General features: G+C 44.7%; 1 protein-coding gene across 1 annotated transcript; it reads right to left on the bottom strand.

Annotated features, from left to right (window-relative positions):
- Positions 1 to 7241: 7241 nt before the first annotated feature.
- LOC113425596 (serine protease 57-like) lies at positions 7242 to 22016 on the bottom strand. Its single transcript, XM_026687819.2, has 5 exons — positions 21953 to 22016; positions 19512 to 19683; positions 12202 to 12346; positions 9089 to 9349; positions 7242 to 7827 (listed from the first exon to the last, which is right to left on the bottom strand). Exons 1-5 carry the CDS (start codon positions 22014 to 22016, stop codon positions 7675 to 7677), a joined length of 795 nt encoding a protein of 264 aa, XP_026543604.1. The 3' UTR covers positions 7242 to 7674.
- Between the last annotated feature and the right edge of the window lie 352 nt (positions 22017 to 22368).

Consider the following 22368-nt stretch of genomic DNA (forward strand, 5'->3'; position numbering starts at 1 on the left):
CGTTTCTTTTACCTACTGTATAAGTGTTGCAAGCCAATTTTTCCCTACAATGTTGCATATTGTGAAATCCACCAGCATTTCTGTAGCAATATTTATCTTTCTTTTTCTTTTGGTTTGTGATTAGCAAGTTGTGCTGCAAGGCCTTGCAAATTAACTTGATGTTTATACATATTGGGCATCTACAGTAAGCGTTGTTTCAAAAATAAACCTAAACAAATTACATCTGCTTCAGTACCTGGAAAATGCTATTTTGTGAATTTCCTGTTTAAATGGCATCAAGTTGGCCTAGAAAGTGTTGAAAGAATTACCCTTCTGGGTTCAGTTCCAAGTGGGGGGAAAAAACACAGGAAACATGGAGGCTGTTTGGAAAGATGGTTTAATGGTGGACAGGACCACATGGCTTGGAGCGCTTGGGTGAAAAAGGACGACCACATGCTTCAAGATGTTGGGTGAAGGAAAAGAAGGGCCAAGATGCTAAGAGACCCTTAGTTTTATAGCCTCTGTTGGGCCCCACCTTAGTGTTTCCTGTTCCTGTGTAAGAAATGCATCCCATTGGCTGTCAGACTCGCAGGGGCGGGGGTCTTAGCTAACTTTATAGGCTTTGTCTGGACCACATGGCTTCACCTGAGTGTTGGCTGATACAATCTTCCCAGGCCAGGTGGTGAATTGGGTAGAGGCCTTTGTTATGTAGAATATTCTGCCCCAGGCTTTAATGGCCCGCCCATTAACAAAGGTGGGGGGTGAGCTTCTGCTTCTGAGGTGAGTTTCTGCTTCTGAGTTTCTACTTCTCTTTTTTAGGGGAAATATTCTACCTTTTTAATATTTCCTAGGATATTTCATTTTTCTAGGAGAGAGGGGTGGGTGCTAACTTCCTACAAAAGAAAGGAAACCCTGGACCATTGCTTGCTGCATCTCAGACTTTGCAAATCTTTTGTTTCCTCATCTAAAACATGGCATTTTCTATACATTAAGCTATGTGCACATATATAACCCCAAGCAACCCACAACATATTTATTTACTCGTTAGATTTTTTTTTTATCCTGCCTTTATTACTCAAGGCAACTCAAGTATTCCTCAAGAAACTCAATGCAACAACCATACACAATACTCCCTCCTCCTCCTATTTTCTCCACTACAACAGCCCTGTGAGGTGGATTGGACTAAGAAAAGGGGACTGGGCTGAAGTCACTCAGCTCACTTTTCTGCTTAAGGCAGGACTAAAACTCATGTTGGTTTCTAGGCCATCACTAAAACAAATTGGTTCCTGTTATCAGAAGCATTCCTTATATATTTATCCATAGATCCATGAAACAATCAGAGAGACAGTTTATATCTTCAACGAGTGTTTCACAATTCTAAGATGCATAGACTCAGGGGTGGGATTCTACCTGGTTGGACCAGTTCTATAGAATCGGTTGTTACGATTCTGCGAGTTCAGAGAACCGGCAAATCATGCCACCCCGCCCACTCCTTACCTAGCATGCATGCCCTCCAACTTGCCTGCATTGTGCCTTCACCTAATTTTTGGTAAGTTGCTATTTTTCCTTTTTCCCCGCCCCCCGACCATCAGTTGTTCCAACTATCAGCTGTGCCAGGAGATTTAGATGAGCTAGAAAGCAGGAAATCGTTGGATTTCTTGCTTTCCAGCTAATCTAAAGGCAGAGCTGAACCTTTCTTAGGACTGAAGCTTTTTTTTTTTTTTCCACTACAGACTCAGGCAGCCGATTGCAGAAAGATAGATCTCTGAGTGAATCTGTGATTTTGTAAGCAACTCAATCTGCCTGCTTTGCCTGATTTTGGGTAAAAGTTGCTCTTTTTTTATAAAAAAAAATATCAGTATTTACATACATGGTGTGTTGTGAGTTAATTTTGTGAATTTGCTTGCAAGCAAATTTTATGTGACAGACTCAGGCAGCAGATTGCAGAAAGGTAGATCTCTGAATGAATCTGTGATTCTGTGAGCAACTCAGTCTGGCTGCCGGCTTTGCCTGATTTTGGGTAAAAGTTGCTATTTTTTAATAAAAAAATTCAATATTTACATAAATATTTACATACAAGCCATGACCAGCCAGTCACGTGACCAGCAAGCCACACCCAGCCAGTCATGTAACCAGCAAGCCACACCCACAAATTAGGCCATGCCCCCAGAACCAGTTGTTAAGAAATTTGAATCCCACCCCTGCATGGACTTCAACACCCAGAGTCTCCTAGGAAGAAGTTGGTCATGGTCAGCTAGGAAGAAGTTAGTCATGTTTTTAATGCAACGTTTCTCAACCATGGCAACTTTGATACCCAGAATTCCCAACCAGCATGAGAGAATGGCTGGAGCCAGCTTTCATGCCAATGGCATGAAATAGGTCAACCTATTTTTCAAGGCAAGACTAGAAAGAATGCATGGAAACTAACCAAAGAGAGAAGCAACCTAGCACTAAGGAGAAATTCCCAGTTAGAACAATTAGAATATCAGTGGAATGGCTTACCTTCAGAAGTTACGGGTGCTCCAACACTGGAAGTTTTAAAGAAAAGATAGGACAACCATTTGTCTCAAATGGTGTAGGGTCTCCTGCTTAAAAGGGGGTTGGACTAGAAGACCTCCAAGTTCCCTTCCAACTCTGTTATTTCTCCCAACTCCATTTTTGCAGCATTCTCTTATGCATAAAATTTTCAAATAAATAAATGTTGACGGAAGCATAAGATGAAACTATTTCTAATGTGATCCTGCTGTCAAATATACTCAGAATAACACAGAAGATAGTAATTTATACTCTCTAGTGTATGTTTTAGCGGCCCATATATTCATAGTTAAAACTGCACCTTAACTCCCTGCATGTTTTCATTAATTCTACACCACAAGATTACACCATCTTCAGTGAGACTTCTAACTTCCTTCTCCCTTTGCTTAGTTCCCCAGACACAGTATTTATCTATTTTTGTTTAGAGGTAACCCTTCAATTATGGCCACAATTTGGATGAGGAGTTCTGTTGTTAAGCAAGACAGCTGTTAAGTGAGTCGTATCCAATTTGACAACCTTTTTTGCTGCAATTGTTAAGGGGATCACATGGTTGTTAAGCGAAATCTGACTTGCCCCACTGACTTTGCTTGTTGGAGGCCAGTTGGGAAGGTTTCCAATGGGGATCACATGATCCTGGGATGCTGCAACCCTCTAAATGCATAGCAGCTGCCAAGTGCCCAAATTTTGATCATGTGACTGTGGGGATGCTGCAATTGTTGTAAGTGCGAGGACCGGTCCTAACTCACTTTTTCTTAGTGCTCTTGTAACTTCGAAGTGTTGTTAAATGAATAGTTTTAAATCAAAGAGTGCCTGTAATTTAATTCATCATTTTTAGCATTTCTTGTTCCAGTCTTCCAAGTAGCAACCTTCCCTCACTGCATGGTCCTTAGATCCTGACAACCTGCAAAGCTTTGGTCAATCCAAGATTTCACATACAGGTAGTCCTCCACTTATAACAGTTCATTTAGTGAACGGCACTGATACAAGAGGCTTATGACCCGTTTTTCACACTTAACAACCGTTGCAGCATCGCCCCATGGTCACGTCAGCAAAATTCAGGTGCTTGGCAACTAATTCAAATTTATGACGGCTGCAATGTCCCAGGATCACGTGATCAGCTTTTGCGACCTTCCAACAAGCAAAATCCATGGGAAATCCAGACTCACTTAACAACCACGTTACTAACTTGACAAGCCCAATGATTCACTTAACAACGGTGGCAAGAAAAGTCGTAAAAGGGGGCCAACCAGGGGTGGGATGCTACCGATTCTGCCCGGCTCTATAGAACCGGTAGCTCTGAAGAGCAGCAGACACTGAACCAGTTCTGTGTCTGCTGCTGTTTGGCCCACCCGCCCGCCCGGGCTCTTACCTGTCCTTTATTTCCTGCTTTTTCAAGCTCAGCTGCATTGCGCGGCATGGCACAACTGAGGTTGAAAAAGCAGGAAAAAAGAGGCTTTTCAAACGCTGTGCACCTGTGAACAGCACTTTTCACCTGTCCGGGCAGCACAGCTTAAGGTTTTCTTACACGCACAAGCATAAAAAACAAACCGGTAGTAACATCAGTTGAATCCCAACCCTGGGGCCGACTCACTTAACAAATGTTTCACTTAGCAACATAACTTTTGGGCTGAATTGTGGTCATAACTTGAGGACTACCTGTAATGTGTTGCAGGGAGAAAATACAGATTTGGTGAAGAGCCATGGTTACAGCTATGCCACGTAGGAAGAAGAGTAGCAATCAATTTGGACTTACCGTTAAAATATTACACTGCTAAAAAAATGGAAATCATCTCCGAATCCATATAGGTAATAAAAAATTTTCTAGGAATAATACAGGGCAGAGGTGATATTCAGCAGGTTCTGACCAGTTCTGGAGAACCGGTAGCAGAAATTTTGAGTAGTTTGGAGAACCGGCAAATCCCACCTCTGACTCGCCCTGCCCCCATCAATTCTCTGCCTCCCATTGAGTCCCAGCTGATTGGCTGGGTCTCCTTTGGTTGCCCTGCACAGGAGAATGGAGCTGGAAAGCAGGTTAGTGGGGTGGGGAGGGAATGGGATTTTACAGTATCCTTCCCCTGCCATGTCCACCAAGCCACACCCACAGAACCAGTAGTAAAAAAAATTGAATCCCACCACTGATACAGGGTACTACTGGTGACTACTTAGTGACCGTTCAAATTTACATCGGCATTGAAAAAAGTGACTTATGACATTTTTCACACTTACGACCATTGCAGCATCCCCATGGTCATGTGATCAAAATTTGGACGCTTGGCAACTGACTCGTATTTATGACGGTTGCAGTGGCCCAGAATCATGTGATCCCCTTGGCGACCTTCTGGCAAGCAAAGTCAATGGGAAAAGCCAAATTCACTTAACAACCGCCATGATTCACTTAATAACTGGGGCAAGAAAAATTGTACAATGCAACCTTTTACGTGCGAAACTCACTTAACCAATGTCTCGCTTAGCAACATAAATGTTGGACTCAGTTGTGGCTGTAAGTGTGGGTGCTAGCAAGTTACAGGAGGAGAAAAACCCACCATCAATTGATAACAGATAATCAGAGTTGGAAGGGACCTTATAGGTCATCTAGTCCAACCCCCCGCCCAAGCAGGAGACCCTACACCAGTGGTGGCTAACCTTTTTTGGCTCCAGTGCCGATAATTGTGCACGCTCAACTGCCAGCACCTGGAAGGCAATGCGTGCTGCCCCTCCACACCCCTCGCATGTGGGTGCGCATCCTGTGCGCCCCCCTCCGCCCCCTGCGCATGTGTGCCAGATACCTGACAATCAGCTGTTGGGCAGCGCCGTGCACACACATGCGCAGTGGGGCTCTTCCGGGCGACCTCTTGGATGCCGGGGGAAATGGCTCTCCGCATGCATGGCATAGGTTCGCCAACATGGCCCTACACCATTTCTGACAAATGGCAGTCCAATCTCTTCTTGAAAGTCTCAAGTGATGGCGCTCCCACAACTTCCGAGGGCAACTTCTGTCTCATTGGTTGATTGTTCTCACAATTGGTACGGAAAGACATCAATATATGCCCAATCTTCTATTTTTAAAAGGGGAAAGTTTAGGAATAATCAACCTTAACCACAGCAAAGAAGCTACTCAGAATATGAGAATCTCTCCATACAGCCCAGCCAATTTTTATAGGAATATGAAAGGAAAACAGAGGAACTCTTTGCAATGTCGTTATCGCCTGAATGCAGACTTACTCCGGATTTTTTATTTTTAAGAGGCATTAGGTGCAGATGTTGAGTTTTAAGCAAAGACATGATAGCAATCTTCAAATATCTGAAAGGCTTTCATATGGAAAGCAGATTTGTCCTGTGTTGTTCAGTGGGGCAAGACTCAGGCTGGGCGAAGAAAATTGCGTGCTTAAACGCCATTTTTGGTTAAATTTTAGAACTTAACTTCCTAATATGGCGTTTGCAAAACCTGAGGGCCCGAATGGCCTCTGTGCCCACAAGACTGTTCCAATTACCTCTGAATACTCATTTTTTTTTAACACCACAGAAGAGAAGTGTTATAAATACACGAGGAATCATCATACTAAGGGTGCTTAATATAACTTTTAATGTACATTTAAATTAAGTCAAAAGTAGCAAAATCATGTGTAGGCTGACTTCTTTATTATTTCTTTTCTTTTCTCTTTTAGCCTATTTTGTGTTTCTGGGGAATTTTGGTTTTAAGATGAAACGAAGAACAGTAACATTCCTTGTTAATATGCACCCCCCAAAGACATGAAATTGTGCCGTAAAAAGCCTCTTCTCCATCCCACAGCATGAAACCCCAAGAACATGAGGGGAAAGGCCTGTGAAAAAGGGATGTGGTAATGCAGGAAGAGCTGTGAAAGTCTGCTGGGTGTTGGGATAATCAGCTCCAGATCTGCAAGGATTTTTAATTGTTCGGTGATTGCGATAGCTAGATGACTGCTCCCCATCCTCGACTCAAGGGTGGGGGAAATTGGTGGAAAATTCCAAGTTCTACAGCTGGAATGGAGAAAGCATGAGGTCAGCAGGCCAGGAATTAGGCAGGGAAGGACTTGAACTTTACTCAGTTGTTCCAAGATTCCTAACTGATTCATTACTGATTGTAAGTGGGTGAGTTGTTTGTAGTACACTCCAGGGAGGAAGAGGAGGAAGGCGGGGAGGAGGAGGAAGACATGGAAGGAGGAGGAGAGGAGGAGGAGGAGGAGGAGGAGGAGGAGGAGGAGGAAGAAGAAGAAGAAGAAGAAGAAGAAGAAGAAGAAGAAGAAGAAGAAGAAGAAGAAGAAGAAGAAGAAGAAGAAGAAGAAGAAGAAGAAAAGACATGGAAGGAGAAGGAGGAGGAGGAGAGGAGGAGGAGGAGGAGAAGAAGAAAGTGATAAAAATGTATGAGAAGAGGAGGAGGAAGACATGGAAGGAGGAGGAGGAGGAGAAGGAGGAGGAGGAGGAGGAGGAGGAAGAAGAAGAAGAAGAAGAAGAAGAAGAAGAAGAAGAAGAAGAAGAAGAAGAAGAAGAAGAAGAAGAAGAAGAAGAAGAAGAAGAAGAAGAAGAAGAAGAAGACATGGAAGGAGAAGGAGGAGGAAGAGGAGGAGGAGAAGAAGAAGAAGAAGAAAGTGATAATAAAATGTATGAGAAGAGGAGGAGGAGGAAGACATGGAAGAAGGAGGAGGAGGAGGAGGAGGAGGAGGAGGAGGAGGAGGAGGAGGAGGAGGAGGAGGAGAAGAAGAAGAAGAAGAAGAAGAAGGAAGAAGAAGAAGAAGAAGAAGAAGAAGAAGAAGAAGAAGAAGAAGAAGAAGAAGAAGAAGAAGAAGACATGGAAGGAGAAGGAGGAGGAAGAGGAGGAGGAGGAGGAGATGATTATAGCATTCTGTAGATGTACATTATGCTGCGCCCTTGATGAATTACATTTAACTATTCTATGGAAGCTGTCTTTAAAAATATCCAATTGTCAGTGTAACATCGACTTCTATTCTTCCAGATGTGTGATGAACACATCATCCAGAGCATCCCATCAATACGGCTGTGAATGGCTTGGAAATTTTGGGAATTGTAGACCTGGACAAAGCTGAGTAAATCTGTTTCTCCTCTCCCACCAAACAAGTCAGCTTTTTTTTTTCTTGGAAAAACCCACCTCAGACCCCACCCCCAGCCTTCCAAGACCACCAATCAAAAAGTCTGCAGCACGAAATGGATCCAGGGGATGTAATTGGCAATGCGGGTATAGACATCCGGAAAATGCCGATCGCCGCATCTCTTTCCGTTGAAGGAGACGATGCCATGAACGTTTTCCCCACACACTAAGGGGCCACCTGAGTCACCCTACAAAAGAAGGAAGAGAGGGGTCAGGTATAGGGTCTCAGGAATGGCCCTTGGGCAGATGGGTTCAAGGAATATCACCATGTGTGTCCCCCCTGCAATAACATGGCATTAAATATCAAATAATAATATTGATGACAAAAATGTCAAATCTAGTCTACACATTTGGCTGTGTCATGCCCTGGTGGAGTCGGACTCTGAGGGAGAGGAGGAACAGCTGACAGGGCGTGGAAGTGTGGCTCCAGAGGTCGTGGAGGAGGCTGGGGAAGGGCAGAGGCCGGCTGGGCAGTCAGAGGAGGACCCAGGCCCATCCCCTATCCATCCTACGGCATGCAGGGAGGAGAGGATAAGGGAGAGACGTGGTCTACTGGGGAGGAGAGGGCCTTGATCCTCTTCATGGGCTGCAGCTGTGACAACTGGATAAGAGGAAGGACATGCGTACAGGCAAGTGCTGGGAACAAAGCGTGGAAATATTTCTAGTCTGTCCATTCTTAGCTGAGTTTGGCATCCTTCCCAATGTGTATTCTGATATCTGTGGACGTCTTCAAGCCCTTATTTTGCCTGGTTCCCTTAATTGCTTCAGTGTGGTTTGTATTGTTTTTTCTAATTATAATTTATCGGCATTTTTAGTTTAAACAACATTTCCTCCTTTTTTGCAACTGTTTGTGGGGGAGATTTTTTGTTTCCGGTCAAGGATATTTGGAGCTTTGAAGCCAAGCTAAAGGAATTCAAGTGACTTCACCTGTTTTTCTTCCTGTGTTGTTTTTGTATCCCACCCTGGGTCATCACAGTCTGTCTGTGTGACCAACCACAAAAATAGATTTGGTAACACCCAAGGACAGTAGAATCAAGGGAAAAGAATAAAAAAAAAAAAACAGATGGTAGAGAGGTAATGATTGGTATGCGTAGATTAGATCTTGCAAACTCCCTCCTATATTCATTCATTCATCCATTCATCATATTTATATAGGTAGTTCTCGACTTACAACAATTCTTTTGCTGTTTCCAGGGCAGCCCTGCAGGCCAGATCTAAACACCCTGCGAGCCAGATGAAGCTTGCAGGCCTTGAGTTTGACACCCCTGGTTTAAATCCATCAACTTTTGTCCAATGGGCTGATGGACGACAGCATTAACCTTTTTGTCAAGCACTGCCCCATGTTCACAATTTCACCCTCGCTGTGTTCAGTCTCTGACCAAACATGGCATATAATAAAACTCCTTAGCATTCTGAGTTTCTATTTTGGGAAGGCCACCCCAGGCTCACCGAGCAGAAACCACGCAGGACGGCATTGGTGCTGGCTGCGCAGACCATGCTCTTGGAGACGTGTCCTTGCCACGATTCATTACAAGCCTTCCTGTCCACGATGGTTGTGTTGGCTTCCATGAGTTTGGTGGGGATGGTCGCATAATTTGAGATGTCCCCCCAGCCGAGAACATGGCATGTGAGTCCAGGGCAAAGATCAGTGTAGGCGTGAGGTAACTTGATCTTCCGGACGTTCTTATTGAAAATGGCGGATCTGTTCAACTGCAGAGAGAGAGAAGAAGAAGAAGAGATGGGCTGCTAAGGCCGGTGTTGCATTTTCAGCAATGATTCATCTGCAAAGCATGAATCACTTAACGTGGAACAGAGGCAGTGGTGGTATTCAGCCAGTTTGCACCAGTTTGGGTGAACCGGTAGCAAGGATTTTGGTTTTGAGTAGCCAAACCGGTAGTAACTTCTGGCTGGCCACGCCCCCGACCCGGTCGCCCCTCCCTTCCCTACCCAATCGGTCCTTATCGTGCATGTGCAACATTGTGTGCATGCCTGACATCGCTGACTGCGTTCTCCTCTGCCCAGTCACTCCTTAAGGTATTTTTTTCCTCCTGACAATCAGCTGTTCCTATGATCAGCTGTGCCGGGATTCCCCTCGCTGTCTTACTGCTTTGCCCAGGAGGCTTCCCTGAGGCCCAGAAAGGCCCCAAAATTGGAGGGGGGGCACAGCACACACACACACACACACACCATTTTTTGCCTTCCTGGGCCCCAAGGAAGCCTTCTGGGAGCAAAAACGCCCCTCCAGGAATTGGGTAATGTCTAGTTTAATGAAAAGAAGGACTAGGGGGGTGACATGATAGCAGTCTTCCAATATCTCAGGGGCTGCCACAAAGCAGAGGGGATCAAGCTATTCTCCGAAGCACCAGAAGGCAGGACAAGAAGCAACGGATGGAAACTAATCAAGGAGAGAAGCAACCTAGAACTAAAAAGTAATTTCCTGACAGTGAGAACAATGAATCAGCAGAACAACTTAACTCCAGAGGTTGTGGATGCTCCATCGCTGGATGTTTTTAAGAAGAGATTGGACAGGCATTTGTCTGATATGGTATAGAGTTGAAATAATAATAATAATAAAAAACCCTTGTAGCTGGGGTTTTAGATTTTGGCAGTGGTTCGCTCTCCGAGCTTGTTTCAATGTAGTTTCTGAATGTTTCATTACCAGACTAGGTAACAGAATCAGCAAGAATTTATTCTCCGATTCCTCTTGCTCCGAACGAACAACAAATCACATGACCAACTGACCACACTGGCACCCAAGACATTTATAAGCTAAAGAGGCCGAAAAGGGGCCATGCGGGGGCCTTGTGGGGTCTCCACGTGCCCCGTTTTGGCCAGCAGGGTGCTGCAGGAGGCATCCAACTACAATGTTGATTTGGCCCTCAAAGAAATCCAGTTTGACCCCCCTGATCCATGTAGTCCCACCGATTCCAACTCCTCCCTCACCATGCCGCTTTAGGCAACCCCAAACCATCGGAACAGAGTTTTCTCTGTTACTCTTGAAAGATTCTTTTCCGGCAAAGTTACATAAGTTTTGTTTGCGGTATTTTTATGGCCAGCAGTTTGTTCATGAAAAGTGATGCAAAAGGTTCGGAGAATTCTAGAGAGAAATGTTCAAAACAACCAAATGTCGTGCCACACCATCCAGATGTTGGCCATCTGACTGTGTTCCTGATCTGTGAAGCCATTAGCCATTTCCAGCCTGCTGGAACTTAACTATATCATACATTTTGCCTCCAATTATTTTTTCCTTCTGGAAGCCAGGATCGCCCCCTAGTGTTTAATTTTTAATACACAGAACAATGGAAAACAGCCTCCCCACACCTGGGTGTTGATGAATTAATTATTTGGGGTTATGATAGTGTGTTAAGAATAGCGTTGTGAGGCTTTGGGTACCGAGAGACCGAAAATATATCTTGCATTGATGAACAACTAGAATTTCAGTCCTCGGTTTGTCTGAAATCTGAAGAACTTTTCCCAATCAAGCTTAGAAGACAAGAGAACATAGACAGATTTAGTTGATCTAATTTGGTTTAAGGTAGCTTCTTAGATGCTTATTTAAATTTGCCATTTATTCTGACTTCAGTAAGAAAACTGGAATCTTACTTTATTCTGCAGCAGTGAATAACAGTTCAGCAAAAGTGCACATTTTTATTGGTGCAAATGGCCTTCAGTGTGATTCCTCGTGTCTCAACCACTTAGTTAAACCTTTTTAAAGCATTGCTTTTGCAGATGAAAAGCAAGGTTTGTAACTGATCTGGCTGAATAGGTTGTGCAAAAACCTTCCCTAAATTTAATACAGGAGGCAAGGCAGATAAGGAAAGAGAAAGGAAGGGAAGGGAGAGGGAAGGCAGGGAAGGGAAGGGAAGGGAAGGGAAGGAAAGAAGGATGGAAGGAAGGAAGGAAAAAAGGAAGGAAGGCAGGAGGAAGCAAGCAAGCAATTAGCAATGCAGCCTTCTCTAAGTGGTTTATAGTCAGCATCTTGCCCCCAACAATTGTACCGACCTTGGAAGGATGGAAGGCTCAATCAACCTTGAGCTGCTCAGGATTGAACTGCTGGCAGTTGGCAGAATTACCCCTATGCCACCACGGCTCTTCCTTCTACCAAGGAAGGGAGGGAGGGAGAAAGGAAGGAAGAGAAGAAGGAGGGAGGGAGGAAGTCCTGGCCTTAGGACCTTGCACAAAAGGTTAATATCCTTTAACTGAGACCTTTATCAGAAAACACTGTTCCTTTGCAACATGAGGTGGCCAAATCACATAACACGATTCTTCTTCCTCCCAAAAACTTTAACCTTAGACTGTCTGCTATTGACCTCACCCCTTTCCTAAGAGGTCTGTAGGGGGCGTGCATAAAGCGCACCAACATGCCTACCGTCCCTGTCCTATTGTTTCTCTTATTCTTCTTTTATTTTTCTTATATGTACCCATTTCATGTATTCACAACTATGTATACACTTATACTTATTATCTTGTAAACAATTGGCAAATCAAATAAATAAATAAATAAATAAATAAAATAAAAATTAAGTACCCAGACGGAGGCCTGTTTCTCTGCCCACACTCACTTTGAGTAAACGGATGTCATTTTTCACTGTCTCAGCATTGAAAAGCGGGTGAGCAATGGAGTTCTGGATGCCAAAGATTTGCTGGGAGGCCTCCTGAGTCTTGAGCGAATGGGCCCCCAGGATGACGCGAAACTGTGAGGAGCGCCTGCCAGGATAAATGGGGAAAAGTTAGAAGTGGCAATGTTGATCCCTACTGCACAAGACAATTTCCACAAGAGAAAAAAAAACACCCATAAGCTCTCTTTAGCTTTTGGAAAATACGGCAATGCAGGCAGTCCTCAATTTATGACCACAACTGAACCCAAAATTTCTGTTGTTAAGTAAGACATTTTGTTAGGAATAACATAGGTTACCTAACGTAGTTTGGGTAAAATAATATATATAAACTATGATAGTGAGTTTAAGTGTGTGTCACTTTAATTGCAAAGCATGTAATTTTGGGTGCGGCTGTAAATCGCCATAAGAGGGAGCAAGAGAACTGGATTGGTTGCTGACGATGATGGATTGATGGTGTGATAACTGCGTGTTCTCTGCTGTTGCTGAAGGAAGAAAAGAGGTTTGACTTCTTCATATCTTTACTGCGAAGATATATATTACTGGACTGATATTTGTAAGTTTACTGACCTCTTTTTCGACACTGGACTTTGCAACTGATTAATCCCCGGACGGACTGAACTAGTGTATGATATATGGACTGTTTGACTATGCTAAAAAAATCTTACTGGAATAAACTATTTAACTAGCACAGTGAATCTGTTTTACTGAGTGTAAGCTACAAAAACGTTTGTCTCACATATTTGCCTGCCTGCCTGCCTGCCTGATTGCCGTGCAGGTTCTGCTAGGGTGTATATCCCTAACACATTTCTTAAGTGGGTTTTGCCCCATTTTACGACCTTTCTTGCCACAGTTGTCAAATGAATCACTGCAGTTAATAAGTTAGTAACTTATTGAATAGAATAACAGAGTTGGAAGGGACCTTGGAGGTCTTCTAGCCCAACCCCCTGCCCAGGCAGGAAACCCTACACCACTTCAGACAAATAGTTATCCAACATATTTTTAAAAACTTCCAGTGTTGGAGCATTCACAACTTCTGGAGGCAAGTTGTTCCACTGATTGATTGTTCTAACTGTCAGGAAATTCCTCCTTAGTTCTAAGTTGCTTCTCTCCTTGATTAGTTTCCATCCGTTGCTTCTTGTCCTGCCTTCAGGTGCTTTGGAGAATAGCTTGACTCCCTCTTCTTTGTGGCAGCCCCTGAGATATTGGAAGACTGCTGTCATGTCACCCCTAGTCAGGGGTGGGATGCTACTGGTTCTGCCTGGTTCTATAAAACCGGTAGCTCCGAAGAGCAGCAGACACAGAACCAGTTCTGTGTCTGCTGCTGTTTGGCCCGCCCACCTGCCCGGGCTCTTACCTGACCTTTATTTCGTGCTTTTTCAACCTCAGCTGCTTTGCTGAGGTTGAAAAAGCAGTAAAAAAAGTGGTTTTTCAAATGCTGCGCATCCACACGCATCGCTTATCAGCTGTCCAGGAGGCACAGCTTCAGGTGTGTTACATGCACACCTTTTTAAAGCATCACTTTTGCAGATGAAAAGCAAGGTTTGTAACTGAATAGGTTGTGCAAAAACCTTCCCTAAATTTAATACAGGAGGCAAGGCAGATAAGGAAAGAGAAGGGAAGGGAAGGGACTGGTAGTAACAACGGTTGAATTCCACCCCTTCCCCTAGTCCTTCTTTTCATCAAACTAGACATACCCAATTCCTGCAACCATTCTTTATATGTTTTAGCCTCCAGTCCCTAATCGTCTCTGTTGCTCTTCTCTGCACTTTTTCTAGAGCCTCAACATCTTTTTTATATCGTGGTGACCAAAACTGGATGCAGGATTCCAAGTGTGGCCTTACCAAAAGGCCTTATAAAGTGGTATTAACACTTCACGCGATCTTGATTCTATCCCTCTGTTTCATGTTAAGTGAATCTGGCTTCTCCATTGACTTTACTTGTGAGGAGGTGGCAAAAGAAGATCACACACGCTTGGGAGACAGCAACGGTCCTAAATAGGAACCAGCTGCCAAGCACCTGAATATTGATCACATGACCCTGAGGATGCTGCAACGGTTGTAACTGTTAAAAATGGTCATAAGTCGCATTTTTCAGTGCCGTTGTAACTTTGAACGGTCACTAAATAAATGGTTGTAAGTCGAGGCTTACCTGTATATGCACACACTGATTTTCAAGGGGAGTTTGGCCCTTTAGTGAATTCACAGTCACGTAAGCCATAAACGTCAGCAGATCCATCAGCCCGACGTGCTTTACCCAAACAATCCAAGCTAAATTCTAAAAATCTACTCTATTTATGTACACCCTTTAAAAAGTGGATTCATTTATACAGATAGTCCTCAACGTTATTTAGTGACTGTCACAACAGCAATGAAAAAAGTGACTTATGACCAGTTTTCACACTTATGACGGTTGCAGCATCCCCCATGGTGACATGGTCAAAATTTAGACGCTTGGGCAACTGACTCCTATTTATGACAGTTGCATTTTGCGACCTTCTGACAAGCAAAGTCAATGGGGGAAGCCAGGTTCACTTAACCGAGTTACTAACTTAACTTCTGCAGTGATTCACTGAACCGCGGGGGCAAGAAAGTTCGTAAAATGGGGCAAAACTCATTTAACAAATGTTTCACTTAGCAACAGAAATTTTGGGCTCAATTGTGGCAGCATCCCAGGGGTCACCTGATTAAAATTCAGGCACTTGGTTACTGGCATCTATTTATGACCATTGCACTGTCGCCAGGGCGGGAGTGGGCTGCAACCGGTTCTCCCCGATTCGGGCAAACCCATAGCTAGTTTTATGGCTGGTTCGGTGAACCAGCAAATCCCACCCCTGGCTGGCCCTGCCCACCCACCCCACCCCTTCCAGAAATCCCTCCACAGATGTCAGGTAAATGCAGGACCCACGTAGAGGCTCAGGGTGGGTGAAAAACGCACCTTCCAGAGGCTCCGGAAGGCTCCGGAAGGCTCCGGAAGGTGGCCTAGTTAGCCTCCTGCACCACAGCAGGTGGAGGAGGCCGTTTTTACCGTCCTAGAGGCTCGAGGAAAGCCTCCGGAGACTGGGGAGGGTGAAAATGCCCCCTGGTGCAGGAGGCTGACTAGGCCACGCCCACCATGGTCACGCCCACCCAGTAATCGGGCAAAGAACCTGTTGCTGATATTTTAAATGGTGTAATCACCATTTATAACCTTCTTACAAGAAAAGTCAACAGGGGAAGCAGATTTGCTCAACAGTTGCATGATTCATTTAACAACTGCAGGGATTTGTTTAACCACTGACGCAAAAAAGGTCAGAAAATGAGGTACAACTCACTTAACTGTCTTGCTTTAGCCATGGAAATTTGGGGCTCCATTGTAAGTCGAGAACTACCTGCCCACATTTGAAACACAATGAGGGTTTGCAATGAGTTCTTTCACTTTGACCCCATCTCTGATGCAATGTTCAGCTAGTCCTCGACTTACAACAGTTCATTTCGTGACTGTTCCAAGTTACAACCGCACCGAAAAAAGGGACTTATGACCGTTTTTCACACTTATGACGGTTGAAGTAAACCCCCCCCCCTTGATCACACGATCAAGATTCAGATGCTTGGCAACTGACTCATATTTATGACGGTTGCAGTGCCTTGGGGTCATGTGATCAGCTATTTCAACCCTCTGACAAGCAAAGTCAATGGGGAAATCAGGTTTATTAAAACTGCAGTGATTGACTTTACCCCTGAGGCAAGAAAGGGCGTAAAAAGGGGGGCAAAATTCACTTAAGAAATGTATCACTTAGCAACAGAAATTTTGGGCTCGGATGTGGTCGTAAGTCGAGGACTGCCTGTACATGCTCAGAGGTTCTACCTAGCACGTACCATGTAACATCTCATAATTTCTTAGCATGATCCTGTTGATGCTCTTCTACGTATTTAAGCAATGTGTTTTTCATATTATAACGAGTTTGCAAGTTACTAGTGTTGAAGATCATTAAAGAAAGAACTAGAACTCAGGAGAAACTTCCTGACAACTAATCAGTGGAATGGCTTGCCTCTAGAAGTTGTAGGTGCTCCATCACTGGAGGTTTTCAAGAAGAGATTGGACAGCCACTTGTCCAGAATGGTATAGGATCTCAACCTTGAACAGAGGGATAGTCTAGAACAGTGGTCCTCAACCTTTCTGGCATCAGGGACCAGTTTTGTAGAAGACAATTTTTCCACGGACCAGTACCGGCATCAGCAAGCATGACCAAGGCAAGGCGAGCCGAGCGACCGGCCAGCCAGCCGTCCCCCGCTTCTCCCTGCCACCTTCAACTCCTCCTTTGTACCTGAGTAACGCGAGACTCCACCGCCACCGGGATGGCTCTTCGTTCGAAGCCGCCTCCCCCCTCTTCGACGAAACTAAGGCGCGAGGATTCCGTCAGCACCCAAACGCCACTTTCCAACCGACGACCGACAAGCTCACCCGGAAGCACTTTCTCAAGCGCCATCGAAACAAGATGGCGGCACTCAAGTACCGGCAGCCTGGTACAAAATGATCCACGGACTGGTACCGGTCCGGGGCCCGGTGGTTGGGGACCCCTGGTCTAGAAGACCTCCAAGGTCCCTTCCGACCCTACTATTCTATGTTCTAAATCTATGTATAATAAAAGAGAATCTTTGTCCCTGGCAAGTTTGAACCAGTTCTCTTATCAGGCTATACGTGGCATTCTTTGTTCCTTCAAGAACAAAGGAAGAAAGTCCCCCTTACTGAAAACATTAATCAAAGAAGCACCCCTACACATCAGTCTGTGTACCTCAGTCACTGTATTAAGTTAGGCAAACATTTAGGCAAACCCATCACGTGAGCAACTTCGTAGAAATGCAGAAAAAGGATTTAGAAGTGGTTTCTCAACCTTGGCCTCTTTAAGACATGTGGACTTCAATTCCCAGAATTCCTCAGCCATTATTCTAGATCAGGGGAGTCGAACTCAATTTCATTGAGGGCCACATCAGGATTGTGTTTGACCTCAGGGGGCCGGGGTGGGCGTGGCTGGGGTGGGCATGGCCAGCTCGATGTCACTCGTGTCGGGGGCACCTGTGGTGGCCAAATGCTAAGGCAGGACTTCCCTCAGACCCTTCCTCTCCTTCCTTCCTTCCTTCCTTCCTTCCTTCCTTCCTTCCTTCCTTCCCTCTATCCTTCTTTCTTTCCTCCCTCCCTCCTTCCTTTCCTCCTTCCTTCCCTCCTTCCTTTTTTTCCTCCTTTCCTTCCTCTCTCCCTCCTTCCTTCCCTCCTTCCCTCCTTCCTTCCCTCTATCCTTCCTTTTTCCTCCCTCCCTCCCTCCCTCCCTCCCTCCCTCCTTCCTTCATTTCCTCCCTCTCTCCCTCCCTCCTTCCTTCCTTCACTTCTTCCCTCCTTCTTTCCTCCCCCTCTCCTTCCCTCCTTCCTTCCTTTTCTTCTTTTTCCTTCCCTCTTCAGTCTTCTTTCTTCTTCCTTCCCTTCTTTCCTTCTTTTTCCTTCCTTACTCCCTTCCCATCTTCCCTTCCTTTCCTTTGTCTTTCCTCTTTCCCTTTCTCCTTGGATTCTCAAATGCAAAAGAGGAAGCATCTCTCCTTTTGTTTTGTTTTGTTTTGTTTTGAGTTTTCTTTTGCTAGCCCTCTGCCGGCCAAAACGGAGCTTGGGAGGGCCACGCGCATATCCGGCCCACAGGCCTCGAGTTTGACACCCTAGTTCTAGATGTTCTCAGACAATCTGGTACGAATTGGAACTCCAATCCAGCTGACTTCGCATGCAGGCTTACTGGAGAGTAATGCCCTTGAGAGGGAACAACCTGATCTGTTTGTCATCTAGTTGCAACACACCACATTGGCTGTTATAGGTAGAAGAGAATATTTGTAGCTCAGGGTTGAGTTGTGGGGTCCTTGGTGGTGCTCTCTGAGCTTGGCTGTTTGCCCAAGGAGCTGAGGAAGGATGGAGTCTGTCATCTGCACCTCCATAACTGTCTGGTTTGGTTCTGCAACCCAACAGGACAGACACAGACTTCAGAGAGTAATTAGGACTGCAGAAAAAAACAATTACTACTAACCTGCCTTCAATTGAGGACTTGTGTACTGCACGAGTCAAAAAGAGGGCTGTGAAAATATCTACAGACCCCTCGCATCCCGGACATAAATTGTTTCAACTCCTTCCCTCAAAACGACGCTATAGAGCACTGCACCCCAGAACAACTAGACACAAGGACAGTTTTTCCCTGAACGCCATCACTCTGCTAAACAAATAATTCCCTCAACACTGTCCAACTATTTATTAAGTCTGCACTACTATTACTATTAATCCTCTCATCACTCCTTATCACCCATCCCCTCCCACTTGTGACTGTATGACTGTAACTTTGTCGCTTGTATCCTTACGATTTATATTGACTGTTTCCTAGTATGATTTGACTGCTTATTGTACCCTATGACTATGATTAAGTGTTATACCTTATGATTCTCGACTCTTGATGAATGTATTTTTATTTTTTTCTTCTGTATGCTGAGAGCATTTGCACAAAGACAAATTCCTTGTGTGTCCAATCACACTTGGCCAATAAAGAATTCTATTCTATTCTATTCTATTCTATTCTATTCTATTCTATTCTATTCTAATCTCTGCAGATGTTTCATGACCCAACTAGGCAGGGGTGTGATTCAAAATTTTTAACAACCGATTCTGTGGGCGTGGCTAGGTGGGTGTGGCTAGGTGGGCATGGCCATGTGACTGGGAAGGCATGGCTTCTTCTTATTATTTTTGCAGCACCCTCCCAATTTTGGGGGCCTTCTGGGCCTCAGGGAAGCCTCCCGGGGTGGCGTTTTTGCTCCCAGGAAGCTTCCCTGAGGCCCAGGAAGGCAAAAAATGGAGCGCCCCCTCCATTTTTTTGCCTTCCTGAGCCTCAGGGAAGTCTCTTGGGTGAAGCAATAAGACAGTGAGGGGAATCCCAGCACAGCTGATCATAGGAACAGCTGATCATAGGAACAGCTGATCGTCGGGAGGGGAAAAATACCTTAAGGAGTGACTGGGCAGGGAAGAACGCAGTCAGCGACGTCACGCATGCGTGCTAAGGGCTGACTGGGAGGGAAGGGGAGGGGCAGGCGAAGAGGGGCGGGGCCAGCCAGGGGCATGGTTTGCTGGTTCTCAGAACTGTGCAGAATCACAACAACCCGGTTCTATAGAACCGGCCCGAACTGGTAGAATCCCACCCCTGCAACTAGGTAACATCATCAGTGCTAGAGCGAGGAGTGGGGTAAGTTCTAACTTACTTGGGAATCACACAATGAGCTGCTGTCATCACCCATCTTCGTCTCAACAAGAACCCACCGCAAATGTGTTTGTTCTCATGTTGGATGGAGGCCATAAAGGGCCGAGAATGGGGTGTCACTTCCTTGCCTCCGATGACCCACGTTCTCCGGATCTCGGCACCAAAACAAAGACCTACACAAAGAAGCACAATGGGAGGAAATGATTGACTAAGGACTAAACTACCTAGTCCCCAAATAAAGGGAATAAAGAGTCATTTAAAAAAGTATGCCCTGTCTAGAGCCGTGGTGGCGCACTGGCTAGAACGCAGTATTGTAGGCTATTTCTGCTGACTGCCGACTGCTGGCAATTTGTGTCTCATTAGCTCAAGGTTGACTCAGCCTCCCATCCTTCCGAGGTGGGTCAAATGAGAACCCAGATTGTTGGGGGCAAGAGGCTGACCCTGTAAATCACTTAGTGAGGGCTGTAAAGCACTGTGAAGCGGTATGTTAGTCTAAGTGCTATTGCTATTGCCATACAGTGTCAACTCAAAAATATTTCTCTGATCTTTTAGGGTTGTCAGCAGAAAGGGAGTGGGGTAAGCAATGCATACCTGAAATATTTCCATAGATAATTGCTAGGCGGCCAAAGCTTCTGGCGCATAAGATTATTATTGGAGTGCATGATGGATGACTCTTGGCTATAGATGTGTCCCATTGGAGAATATACATCCAGGGGTTGGGGGAAGACCGGGGTGAAGGGGGAAATGAATGATGTGTCTCAGGGTCAGCTGCACCCAGGTAATGCCGACTTGTTCACTCCTAATAAATGATTTTCTTTTAACTCTGAGAGATGCCGCTCGAGATTCATGATTTCAATGGGGGTGGATTGTCGGAGCCCTGACATACAGTGTATGTAGTCCATGTTGCCATGACCTGAATGTACCAAGATTAGAAACACTGCTTCATTATGCAAAGATTATTTCTGTGTCCTGTCTGAGTGGCACGGGGTTCAAACTGGTGATAAGTCACTTTTTTCAATGCCATCGAAATTTTAAACAGTCATTAAACGAATTGTTGTGAGCCGTGGTGCTGCAGTGGTTAGAGTGCAGTACTGCAGGCTACTTCTGCTGACTGCTGGCTGACTGCAATTTGGCAGTTCAAATCTCACCAGGCTCAAGGTTGACTCAGCCTTCCTTCCTTCCGAGGTGGGAAAAAATAAGGAGCCAGGTTGTTGGGGGCAAGAGGTTGACTCTAAACCACTTAGAGCAGAGGTCTCATTCTCATGGCCCGCGGGCCAATTGCGGCCCGCAGGACGATATCCTGTAGCCCCCACCGTGATATGAAAGTATAATATTAGTGTATAATATAAATATAAAGTATAATATAAAGTATTATATTATGCGCCCCAGCCTCACCCAGATTCTGCCTCCAGCGGCCCCCAGGTAAATTGTGTTTGAGACCCCTGACTTAGAGAGAGCTGTAAAGCACTGTAAAGCAATATATAAGTCTAAGTGCTATTGCTTTTGTTGTAAGCTGAGGACTACCCATACAAAATGCTCCAGATAAACCCTCAATATCTTGGCATAGAACAGAATGGATCTCTCCTCACAATCAAAATGTTTACAACCCATCAATTTGGGCAATCTAAGATTAGGTTTTTAAGCAATTGCATCAGGTTGCTTCCTCATGGTCAAATTTGTGATTTGTGGTGAAACCTAAATTGTTGTTTTTAAAAATGTATTACTAAAGCTGAGTCTCCTGCATCAGTGTTTCTCAAGATAAGATAAATTTAAGATAAATTTATTGTCATTGTACTCAGAACCTGAGAACAACGAAATAAGGTGTTCTTTCACAATATACAACTAAACAACACCAAAAGACATATACAAATAACAATGTAAAACAAATTAAAACAATTAACAGTTAAAAACTATACAACCAAGATATATATATGTTAAGACCACCAGATTCATAACTCTGAATTTAACCTGATCACAGCACTTGGGTAAAAACTATGTTTAAATCTACTTGTCCTAGCTTGAGCAACTAGAGCAGTTTCAGATATGTGGACTTCTCAATGTATAAAATTTCCCAGCCAGCCCTACTAAAGGACCATCCGTTTTTTTTTAAATGAAATGTTAGCAATAATACTCAGATAACATAAAACAGTTTGGTTAAGGACCCAGACCAGAAAGAGGGAGACCTTGAGTTCAAGTCCTACCTTAGGCATGAAAGCCAGCTAGGTGACTTTGTGCCAAGTCTTTCTCTCTCAGCCCAACCACCCACCCACCCACCCCCCTCACAGGGTTGTTGTTGTGGTGAGGAAAATAAGAGGAGGAAGGTATATCAGATATGTCCAATGCCTGGAGACATTTGTTATAAAAATAAAGGCAGGATACAAATATAAAATAAAATAAAATAAATGATATTCTGAATCTAATGAAAAGAAATGTTAGTTTTACCTGCCTGGAACATGACCCAAAGTGCCAGCCTGGTCTTCAGGAGCCATAAGTCTGCTCTCCCCATCTTTTTGAGATCCAGAGAACAATCTGCCAGCCTCTTCAGCCTTAAAGATGTGGCGTGTTGCCCAATGAAAAAGTGAAATAAAGGAAGTCTCCTTCAATTTTTCGAACACGCTTATAGCAGCAAATCCTTTGAGTGGGGCTTGAGTGTGTCATGCAATGGGTGGTTGGTAACCTACCTGGGTCTGCTACAACTGCTCGGGAGTTACTCAAGCAGTTAGCTGGTGTGGTTTCTTTGGGTAACCCCTTCCCTAAAAGGCTTGTGGTAAAGAGGAAGAAGCAACTACCATACGCTGGATTTACAATTTCAATCAAGGAAGGATCGGGGTAGATAAGCCACTTTTACTTCTGCATCC

The sequence above is a fragment of the Notechis scutatus genome, chromosome 1 (genome assembly GCF_049901735.1).
Source record: "Notechis scutatus isolate UNSWTSFEM ecotype Mainland chromosome 1, rNotScu1.2, whole genome shotgun sequence".
NCBI classification, from domain to species: domain Eukaryota; kingdom Metazoa; phylum Chordata; class Lepidosauria; order Squamata; family Elapidae; genus Notechis; species Notechis scutatus.

What these genes read in the sequence shown, in the direction of transcription:
- LOC113425596 (XM_026687819.2), bottom strand. Translation starts at nt 22,016, where the DNA reads ATGGGGAGAGCAGACTTATGGCTCCTGAAGACCAGGCTGGCACTTTGG. An exon ending in GCTCATTGTGTGATTCCCAA is followed by an intron (nt 12,347 to 19,511) that starts GTAAGTTAGAAC and finishes TTATCCTGGCAG; the next exon opens with GCGCTCCTCACAGTTTCGCG. An exon ending in TCCTGCGTGGTTTCTGCTCG is followed by an intron (nt 7,828 to 9,088) that starts GTGAGCCTGGGG and finishes CTTCTTTTGTAG; the next exon opens with GGTGACTCAGGTGGCCCCTT.